Source organism: Myotis brandtii, unplaced genomic scaffold, assembly GCF_000412655.1.
Source record: "Myotis brandtii unplaced genomic scaffold, ASM41265v1 scaffold141, whole genome shotgun sequence".
Taxonomy (NCBI): domain Eukaryota; kingdom Metazoa; phylum Chordata; class Mammalia; order Chiroptera; family Vespertilionidae; genus Myotis; species Myotis brandtii.
Window position 1 is genome coordinate 785,385 of NW_005355037.1, and position 11,246 is coordinate 796,630.

Genomic DNA, 11,246 nt, shown 5'->3' on the forward strand with positions numbered 1-11,246 from the left:
TGCACACTGAAGGTGCTGTGGCCAGCCTGCAAACAGCCATCAGCCCCTCACCCAGGCTGGCCTGGCACCCCAGTGGGAACTGCATACTGAAGGTGCTGTGGCCAGCCTGCAAACAGCCATCAGCCCCTCACCCAGGCTGGCCAGGCACTCCTATATAATAAAAGGGTAATATGCAAATTGACCCTAACAGCAGAATGACTGGGAATGACTGGTCACTATGACACACACTGACCACCAGGGGGCAGATGCTCAATACAGGAGCTGCCCCCTGGTGGTCAGTGTGCTCCCACAGAGGGAGCTCTGCTCAGCCACAAGCCAGGCTGACGGCTGCCATTACAGCGGTGATGGTGGGAGCCTCTCCTGCCTCCTCCGCAGTGCTAAGGAGGTCCAACTGCAGCTTAGGCCTGCTCTCCGCTGGCAAGTGGACATCCCCCGAGGCCTCCCAGGCTGCCAGAGGGATGTCTGATGGCCAGCTTAGGCCCAATCCCCCGGGAAGCGGGCCTAAGCCTGCACATGGTCATTTCCCGAGGGGTCCCAAACTGCAAGAGGGCACAGGCTGCAGTGAGGGATTTTTGTGCACTGGGCGTCTAGTGGTTTTATAAAACCTCATTTTCCTGCAAAATTAGCATGTTTAAGGAGAACAAATGTCCAGAATTGGCTATAAAGTCCTCAAAGAAAATGACTTTCTCAAAGTGTGTTTATAATAAGCATTTTAATATTAAAGAAAACTAACAAAATGATTTCGTATGTTTTATGGTCTTCAGTGGTTCGGTGGAATGGAAATATTTTCAGACAATGTGTTTGTTGATAAACTAATCTCTTACTGAAAGGCATTCCAGTTGTCAAGATACAAAGGGTCTTAAAATTAGCCAAAGAAAACATAAAAACTAACAAAATTATTTCGTATGCTTTATGGTCTTCAGTGGTTTGGTGGAATGGAAATATTTTCAATATGTTTGTTGACAAACTAATCTCTTACTGAAAGGCATTCCAGTTGTCAAGATACAAAGGGTCTTAAAATTAGCCAAAGAAACATTTCACTGTTTCATTTCTCAGTTCTTAAAAGTGTTTATTTTCTGGACGAGGTAGTCAGTCATTCATCAAATCATTTAATACATATATATTGATTGAGCACCTACTATGTGTCAGGCACTGACCTTGTTCTGAAGATAAAGGGATGAACAAGGCAGACAAAACACCTTCCCTCATGAAATGTCCAGTCTAGTGGCAGAGGAAGACAATAAACATATTTGAAAAATAATTTCATTTATCAATGAATAAAATAAAGTGTTGTAAGGAGAATGTGTAGACTTTTACATATAGAGAGGTAGATGAACCTATTTTTAATAATAGTAGGTATCTATTTGGTATGATAAGATTATACCGATATGATTAAAGAAATAATTTGAGTTTAAAAACTCAAATGGTAGAAGACACCAAATTGAGCCAATTAATTGAACTTATTTAATTGTATATTGACATTCATCTGGACACCTCTGTAAAGAGCTGGCTTCGGATTCATCTTAAATCTCAGAATTTAATAATTAATATTTTGGTGTGTGTGTGTTTTACCTGTGACCTACTTAATACTACTTACATGTTTAAATTTTTGGTCATTATTTTTCTCCATGTCACATTAAATATCATTTTTTAAAATATATTTTTATTGATTTCAGAGAGGAAGGGAGAGGATGAGAGAGAGAGAGACATCAATGATGAGAGGGAATCATCGATCGGCTGCCTCCTGCATGTTGGACCGATTGCCCTTGACTGGAATCAAATCTGGGACCCTTTGGTCCGCAGGTCAACACTCTATCCACTGAGCCAAACTGGCCAGGGCTAAATATAAAGTTTTATTGTTCATTTTAGGAAGCTATGCTAGAGTCTTTTCATTGAATCCAAATCAGGGTCTTTAAGAACTCAAATACTTGTTGAACTAGTAAATGAAAATTGAAATGATCTGACAATATAATTAGTTCATAATTTTAAAAAATATTTCAGAATAAAGATGAGTTTAATTTTTATGGAATGTATGCATAAAGGAAAACTTAACTTTGTATAAATTCTGTACATTTTTTGAGTATTTACTATATGTTAGGAATTAACAAATATGAAAATATGAATAGGGCACAATTTTGTCCTCATGGAACCCATAATTTAATGGGTGAGATAGATAATTACAGCAGAATAAATGCAGTAATAGAGGTATATAAAAAATGCACGATGGGCTATGGCTGGGTAGCTCAGTTGGTTAAGAATGTTATCCCAATACGTCAAGGTTGTGGGTTCAATCCCCTGTCAGGGTACATACAAGAATCAATCAATGAATGCATAAATATGTGGAACAACAAAACATGATCTCTCACTCTTTAAAACCAATAAATATTTTTTTTAAAAAAATCAATGAATGACTGCATAAATAAGTTGAACAACAAATTGATCTCTTTCTCTCTTTCTCTCTGTCTCTCTCTCTTTCAAATCAACAAATAAAAAAATTTAAAATTTAGAGGTAGTCACTGAAATTAACATGGATCTGGGGTAAGTTTTCATAGAGAAGGTAACTTTGGGGCTAGAGTATGTGTTTGAGGAGGAAAAATAATGGATGCATGGAAAATAGCATGTACAAAGCCCAACGATTGTTGAGTACACACACCTTTATGACTTTTACATACAACTCGTGCAGCTCTTGGGAGATGAAACTTGAAATGTAAGTTGACTTACATTCTAACAGTAGATGGACTGTTAGAATGATTGGCTGTTACATACCAAACAATGTAGACCATTTGAGGATCTTTAGCTATTCATTGATACCATCAAATCTTTACTTTAGAGAGATCATTCTAGTGTAGATGATGGATTTCAGGAATGAAGGGAAAATCTGGAGGTTAGGTAACCAGGAAATTATTTTAATGGTGACACATCACTAAGGTTGGAAACAATTAGATATATGTGTGAATTCAGTGGTAGAATCAATAATTTTGCTTGATGAGTTGGTTATGGAACATGGGCAAGAGGGACTTATTATGGGTGTGATTAGCCTGGACAAATAAAAGTACAGGAAGAGTCATTTCTTCTCTTAGTCTCAAATTTGAAGTTATATTAAGAACATGCTGATAATATGTCACAGTTATTGGAAAAACCATAACCTATTCAGACTACTTTATTGTGTAGCCTTCATTTTCACTTTTAAAGTAAGTCGAATTAATGAAAGTAAGTCATTTATGAGGCAGGAAAGTTGAGTTCTGTTAAAAAAAAAAACTCCTTTACAAAGTAAATTCTTACTTCTGGCTAGCATCACGATTTGTGAAGAAGAATCATAAAAAAGAATAGCTTTAATTCAAGTGAGATCAAGACTATTTAAGTAGATACATAAACTGGCAAATTTAAAGAATACTAAAATTAGGCAATAAGAAGAATAAAAAGTACTCCATCTGAAGGCATTCTAATCTCAAGTAATTAAGGGATTAAACCAATTTTAAATGATTATAAAATTATGTTTTATTAAAAACTAGAGGCCCAGTGCACGGATTCATGCACCAATGGGGTCCCTCAGCCTTGCCTGCAGCCTCTTGTAATCCAGGACCCCTTGGAGGATGTCAGACTGCCAGTTTCGGCCCAATCCCCACAGGCCTGGCTGAGGGGCCGAAACTGGCAGTCCGACATCCCCCAACGGATGTAGTAATGCACAAAGCAACAGGTGACCGGAGAGAAGCCTAAGCCCAGGCCAGGCGCCATGCAGCTCCAGCTCATCTCGGCCCCGCTGTGCTTGCTGCTGCCACCATGTGGTAGCGCTGCCATGGAGGCGGGAGAGGCTCATGCCACCTCAGCTGCACTCGCCAGCCATGGGCACGGCATCTGGCACCCATCAGTCAGCTGAGCAGCGCTCCCACTGTGGGAGTGCACTGACCACCAGGAGGCAGTTCCTATGTTGAGCATCTGCCCTCTGGTGGTCAGTGTGCATCATAGCGACCGGTTGACTGGTCGTTTGGCCACTTAGGCTTTTATATATAGATAGATAATTAAATTAAAATATTGATTTTAAGTATGTTGGGATTTTATTCATAACTAAAGGCCTGGTGCATGACATTTGTGCACTGAGGGGGGGGCCTCTCCAGTCCGGGACCCCAAGGGGTCCTTAATGCTGCCACAGAGTCGGGAGAGGCTCCCGCCACTGCTGCTGTCCTCGCCAGCCGTGAGTCCAGCTTCTGGCTGAGCGGTGTCCCCCTGTGGGAGCACACTGACCAATAGGGGCAGCTCCTGTGTTGAGCTTCTGCCCCCTGCTGGTCAGTGCTCATCATAGCGACTGGCCATTCTGCCGTTTGGTCGATTTGCATATTAGCCTTTTATTATATAGTACTAGAGTCCTGGTGCACGGACTTTATTTTGCACTCCCAAAATTTGTGCATGGGAGAGGGGTCTCTCAGCCTGGCCTGCACCCTCTAGCAATCCAGGACCCCTCAGGGATGTGCGACTGCCATTTAGGCCCAATCCCTATGGGCAGTTGGACATCCCTCTCAAAATCTGGGACCGCTGGCTCCTAGTTGCTTGCCTGCCCACCTGCCTGATCACCCCTAACCACTTTGCCTGCCTGCCTGATTGCCCCTTACTGCTCATCTGCCTGCCTGCCTGATTGCTCCAGCTGCTCACCTGCCTGCCTGATTGCCCCTAACTGCCTCTGCCTGCCTGCCTGACCTCCCCTAACCTCTCTGCCTACCAGCCTAATTGTCCCTAACCACCTGTGCCTTGGCCCCCGCCACCGTGGCTTCATCGAAAGGATGTCCGGAATGACATTCGGAAGGTTGTTCAGCTGTCCAGTCTAATTAGCATATTATGCTTTTATTATTATAGACTAGAGGCCTGGTGCATACAATTTGAGCACAGGGAAGGGTGTCCCTCAGCCCGGCCTGCACCCTCTCCAATCCGGGACCACTTGAGGGATGTCTGACTGCCAGTTTAGGCCCGATTCCTGCGGGCCTAAACTGGCAGTCAGACATCCCCCGACCACTTGGGGGATGTCTGACTGCCAGTTTAGGCCCGATTCCTGCGGGCCTAAACCAGCAGTCAGACATCCCCCTTGCAATCTGAAACTGCTGGCTCCTAACTGCTCGCCTGCCTGCCTGCCTGATCGCCCCTAACTGCCTCTGCTTGCCAGCCTGGTTGCCCCCTAACTATTCCCCTGCCAGCCTGGCTGCCCCTTAACTGCTCCCCTGCCAACCTCATCACCCCCTAACTGCCTCTACCTTGGCCCCTGGCACCGTGGCTTTGTCCGGAAGGATGTCCAGAAGATGCCCGGTCTAATTAGCATATTACCCTTTTATTAGTGTAGATAATATTTTCTTAGGGTGTTCCCCATGCATTTAAATATAAGTACAATTAAATTCAATTACTAAAAATAATACATACCATTTAAAAATAAAAATAAATGCAATTAAATAACAGTGAATAGAACTATAGAAGTGCAAATTATAATATTGATATGTATGCTGTTTGTCTATAGGTATTACTGGATTCAATATTTCTTACTTGCCCTACACAGGTTTCTCCTCCATTCTTCCCACCCTCCTTCCATTCCTTCCCTCCACAGATACATATTGTATACCTACTATGTGCCAGCAATTGTATTAGATGTTTGGGATATGATAGTGAACAGGAGAGAAAAGGCCCCTGACCTCACAGAGTTTACATTCAAGTAGGAGAGACTGGAAATTAACAAGCAAACATAAAACAAACCAAAAAACAAAACAAAACAAACATAATTTCAACAATGCTGCGTCCTGTAAATAAACAAAACAAGATAATGTCACACAGCATAAATGGGATACAGGGGAGGGCAGTTAGTGATATTGGATGGAAGAAAGCACAGCTGTTTTAGATTGGTCTAAGCAGACTTCCTGGAACAGATAAAGTTGAGACATAAATAGCAAGGAGAAAACTCCCGTGCAGATACGGGAGATGAGTGCAGCCCTGCTCTGGCCTTAAGTTGAAGTGCTTAGTCTTAGGACAGGTAACAAGGGCCTGCGGGACTAGAGTTCAGTGGGAAGTGAGTGGTGGGACAGGCAAATGGGGCTCTGGTGTAAGGCTTTGCAGGTCCGAGGGAAGAATTGGGATTTTATTTCAACTGTGTTCAAAGTCCCTGGGATATGTTAAGCAGGGGATGAGCTAATCCAAGTCATCTCTGGTTAAACGCCTGAAACCAGTTAGGAAAATATTACAAAAAGTGCAGGACTACTTCTGAACCTTTAACTTCAGCCACTGGATGGATGGTGGGCCATTTACTGAGATGGAGGTGAGTGAGGATGGGTCTGGGGGAAACTGAGAAGTTACCTTCTGAATCTGAAATATTTTAGAGACTTAATAGGCTTCCCCCTGGAGATATCGAGGAGGCAGTAAATGTCTGGATAGGACATTATTTTTCTGTACAAAACATTTGCTTAACTTAAAGCAAAGCTTCTGAAGCCGATGGTTATTTGTTTAAGTTCCTTGGGGGATTTAAAAGGGACCACTCTCTAGTCCAGAAGCTAGACAGAATCATAAGGAAAGTTTGGTTAATGAAAAAAAAATACTTCTTTTTAACCTAAAACAATAAAGTAAGAATTTTTTAGGGAATTAGTGCCCATTTATTTCTCTTAAATATTGTTTATTTTCTAAACTATAATGAATCAACACTATTCAAATTACACAATATCTCTGGACTATTGTAAAGGAGATTAAATAGAACTTTCTTATTTCTTAGTACATCTTAAACAAGATCTTAAATAAGTCATAAAATCAAGACTAATAAGCCATTCTCAGATGGCTATACAAGTTATTAATCATTTTATTAACCATATAAAAATAGTAACTGTCAAAGTATAGAACAGAACACAATCTGAACTATAAAAAAGAATATATGTGTCTCACCTATTTTTGTTTTTTTTCTTTGCAGATTGTGTATTTTAGTTCTCTGTCTCCATATGTGATACTTATATGTTTCCTAGTCAGATCACTCTTCCTAGAAGGTTCAATTTATGGCATCCGCCACATGTTTACCCCTCAGGTATGTACTTTGTTTCTATTTAAGGCTTATGATCTTGAAATCATTATATTTGTTGTTAAAATTTTCCCACAGTTTGATTCCAGAGATAATTGTCCTAACATATATACATCAGGCATTCAAAGTATAGCTGTTATGTTATCTAGCCTAGATAAACCAGAGCTTTTATATGTCTTTAATTATCTCCATCTAGCTCTAATTTTAAATGTCCCATTTTAGTTCTAGATTAAGGCTGTCACTATTGAAACTTTAACAATTTCTCTGTTATATTAAATTGACTTCCAATTTTTATACTTGTAAATTTTAGAACTTTTCAGTCTTTATTTTTCTCCTTCTATTTCAGTGGGTTCTTAACATTTTGTGGCATGGATCCCTTTTAAAAAGACAATAATAGGAACTTCTTACCAGAAAACATATTCATTTTCTTATTGTGTCAGGAGGTGGACAAAACATATAAAATCCATGGACCCAGGTTAAATCCCTTCTCAGAGAAAATCAATCTTGTTTTGTTTTGAAATTTTGTACTTTCTAAAATAATATTTACTTGGTGCGTTTGAGAAGTTCTGTAACTTTTGTAAATAAATGTACATTTTAGGAAAATTCTCATTTGATTTCATAAAAGGCTCAGAACTTCAGTATGCTCTGTCATTCAGTTTAGTGCTGAACTCAATGCTGGGCACATTGAACACGCACAGCAATCTTTGTGGACCAGGTATTTTGATTTGACAGAAAAGAAAACCAAGTTTTGAGATGTATATTTTATTTGGTTAGTCATGAAATGAACTTATACCTCACTATTACTTTGCTAATACTATTTAAGGCAGACAATTTCAAATTTAGGTCAGCAATTGGAAGTTACTTGAAGAATGATCATGGTGTGAGACTTGGGCAGAAGACACTAGCTTCCCAAGAATTATTTGTCACTGCTGGTAGCTGCTATGATACTGTGTACAAGGGGCTGTGTTTTTTAGGTATCTGGTTCTAACTTGGTATTCATTCTCTAGTAGCAAAAATATTGACATTGGTGTCTGGTGTTCTTGAGTGGTTCATAAGTCCCGTTTAACAGTTATCATTGTTGGGATAATTCACTGAGTAACTATAGTTAAGATTCATCAGTTTTAGCTACATTATAATGCAAATCACCTTCAAATGGGACATAACTTAGTGACCAACATTATTTATAATATTAAAAAAGAAAAGTGTTTTAAGTTTAAAACAACTAACTAGCTTTGGTATGACTTTCTGGCATATCACCTTTTTCTAAGTTGGCAATTGTTTGAGACATAATTCTCAATATTTGATTTAAATAGATATTTTGGAATTTAAACCCTTTGTTATGGCACTTTTTGCATGGCCCCTATATTCAAATCTGCAGCATTATTAACATTCTAAACCAGGTCTACAGATCATTTAAAATATAGTTAATTCTTTGTTACGCTCACTTTTCATTGACTGTAGATAAGATTCTGTGTTAGTTCACTACACGGTGTGATAGTTGATATAATAACAATAAGAAGGTGTTAATTACTTTTAATTTACATTGCTTATATAAGGGAAAAGTACCTAAACACATGAAATATTCCCTAAACTGTGAATGGAGATTTAGTTCCTGAATTAGAAGTATAGCAATCTGAATAATGTCCTTAGTAAATAAGTGCTTTCTGCCACCTAGTGGGTGAAGTGGAGATAGGCAGTTGATTGTAGTAGTAGTAGATCAACACAGAATTAGTTAAGATAACAATGGTCAATAAACAATATGCCTATCTCAGTTAATTATACATACATTGTAAGTATAATAACTATTATGTTATGAAAAAGTCATACATTTCAATAATAATAACTGAATGAATTGAGCAATAAATTCTAATATTTGAGAGAACCATGGATTTTGTCATCTCTGAGTGTGTTCACATTTCTGTTCTACCCCAGAACTGCTGTGCAACCTTAGGCAGGTTCCTTAACCTTTCAAAGATGTAGATAATAGCAGCAACAATTTCATGGATTATTGCAAAGATTAAATCAGTGCCTGCCACTGTAGTCTATATATGTTAGCAGTTTTTGAGCAGTGAGAGTGTGGTAGGCAATGTGGCAAGTTGTGTCTTATTACTCCCATGATTCAGCTGGGGAAGCAGAAACAGAAAGGACTGGCCACTTACCCTAGGGGACACTATTTAGACTATTTGGATTATTAAGTGGCAGAATCAGTATCTGAAACTGTCTGTGGATTTCATGTTCTTACCTGTATTTGGCATTGCTCCCATAAAAGGTAGTTTCATCACAATTGTAAAAAAAGACAAAATGCCAGTTAAAAACACTACTGTTACTGAAATCCAACGTAACTATTTATTGTGGTCTTTGACACATATGCCTAATATTAGTTGTTCCATTTGAAAGGTTTGATAATTATTTAAAAAGTAAAGCAGAGTTACTTGAAATACATGTTCAGCACAGATTCAGAACTTTAGAACTTTGGATCTGAAAGGGTCTTAGATATGATATGAGGTGTGGGCAAAAGTAGGTTTAATTTACCAGCCATCATTACTTAAAAGGTAAATCATAAGTAGGGATCTGAAATAATAGCAATAATAATAATAATAATAATAATAAGACAAGTAAATAATACAATAATAAATAATGACACACAATTAAACTCTGTTTTGCGTACTCACAACTGTGAGTCTACTTTTGCCCACCCCTGTAGGTGCATTTCTCTAATTATGAAAAAGAAGGCTTTCAGGAAAGTCTATTTGAATGAATGAATAATATATGAATTAACACATATGTGGATATGCAAAATACAAATAGTTTAATTCTACCATACTCATGATTAATATCTGCTTTGACTATTAGACTTCCACCAGAAAACACAAAACAGGGTTTTAGTTAAGTAATTATTTAACTTTTACTGATAATTGATTTATTTTGCTTTGGGAAGAAAACAAAGACATAAACAGGAAGTAATTGAAAATAGTTCACTTCTCTTTTAAATAGTCCTTTGATGATTTGTCTTAAAGTATTTAAAAATTCACATGTAGATAGAAAATCTCTATGTAAGTAACATCTCTCTCTGTAAGCTTGATCGTCTATAGTATTTCTTGTTCATATTTCTTGTTTCATTTTCAAATGAAAAACCTATTATTTCTAATTAAGAACAGATTACCCCCCTGATTTAAATATTATGATGATATATTTAATCAATACAACTAATTCCATGTAGATTATTCTGAACTATTATTTTGAAACTGATTTCTGTTATGTTTCATTTTAAACAGCTTGAGAAAATGCTGGAACCCCAAACCTGGAGAGAGGCGGCTACTCAGGTGTTCTTTGCCCTCGATCTGGGATTTGGTGGTGTCATCGCCTTTTCAAGTTACAGCAAGAGAGACAACAACTGCCAGTTTGATGCTGTGCTGGTGCCCTTAGTCAATTTTTTTACTTCTATCTTGGCCACATTGGTGGTGTTTGCAGTTCTGGGCTTCAAAGCAAACGTCATAAATAAGAAATGCATTGAAGAGTATGAGTATTAATTTCCTTTAGCATTTGATGGCAGAATTATATAGAAATTAAACCCCCCAAACTCTTAAGTGTTCATTAACATGTTGTTCTGTTTTTCAGAAATGCTATAATGATTGAAAAATTTTTGAAAATGGGCAGCATTCCTCAGGCCATTATTCCCCCTCACATCAAGATTTCAACTATCACCGCAGAAGCTTATCACGAAGTTTATGACATCATCAAAAGAGTGAAAGGGGAGGAGTTTCCTGCTCTTGATCTTCGTTACTGTAAAGTTGAAGATGAGCTAAATAAAGTTAGTAGCTATATTTAAGCAATAAAATAGGTATTATTCAGTTAAAAGATTCATTCTCCAGAAGACATTTTTGGTTAGGAAAATGACCGTTACAGTTTTAAAATTTACATTCTTTATTTCAGAGGACAACTTTCTTAAATCATTAAAGGTTTCCTTTATTTTTTTAAATTTCTTTATTGATTAAGTTATTACATATGTGTCCTTATCCCCACATTACCCCCTCATCCCCCCCCCAACTCATGCCCTCATCCCCCTGTTATCTGTGTCCATTGGTTAGGCCTATATGCTTGCATATAAGTCTTTTAGTTGATTTCTCCCCCTTACCCCCACCCTCCCCTACCTTCCTCTGAGGTTTGACGGTCTGATTGATGTTTCTCTGTCTCTGGATCTGTTTTTGTTCATCAG

General features: G+C 38.3%; 1 protein-coding gene and 1 long non-coding RNA gene across 5 annotated transcripts in view; one reads left to right on the top strand and one right to left on the bottom strand.

Moving 5' to 3' along the window:
• Positions 1-4,213, bottom strand: part of LOC106725181 — a 23,479-nt gene extending 19,266 nt beyond the window's left edge. The window contains exons 1-3 of the long non-coding RNA XR_001361050.1: positions 4,124-4,213; positions 225-227; positions 132-136 (exon numbers count right to left, since the gene is read on the bottom strand). This is a non-coding gene — a long non-coding RNA (uncharacterized LOC106725181). The remainder of the gene's footprint in view (positions 1-131; positions 137-224; positions 228-4,123) is intronic.
• The window catches only part of SLC6A15 (solute carrier family 6 (neutral amino acid transporter), member 15), a 44,665-nt gene that overhangs the window by 22,592 nt on the left and 10,827 nt on the right, over positions 1-11,246 (top strand). For all 4 annotated transcript variants that reach the window (XM_005860853.2, XM_005860854.2, XM_005860856.2 and 1 more), the window contains exons 6-8: positions 6,926-7,036; positions 10,306-10,547; positions 10,649-10,841. In XM_005860853.2, the coding sequence (XP_005860915.1) occupies positions 6,926-7,036; positions 10,306-10,547; positions 10,649-10,841 (546 nt within the window). The remainder of the gene's footprint in view (positions 1-6,925; positions 7,037-10,305; positions 10,548-10,648; positions 10,842-11,246) is intronic.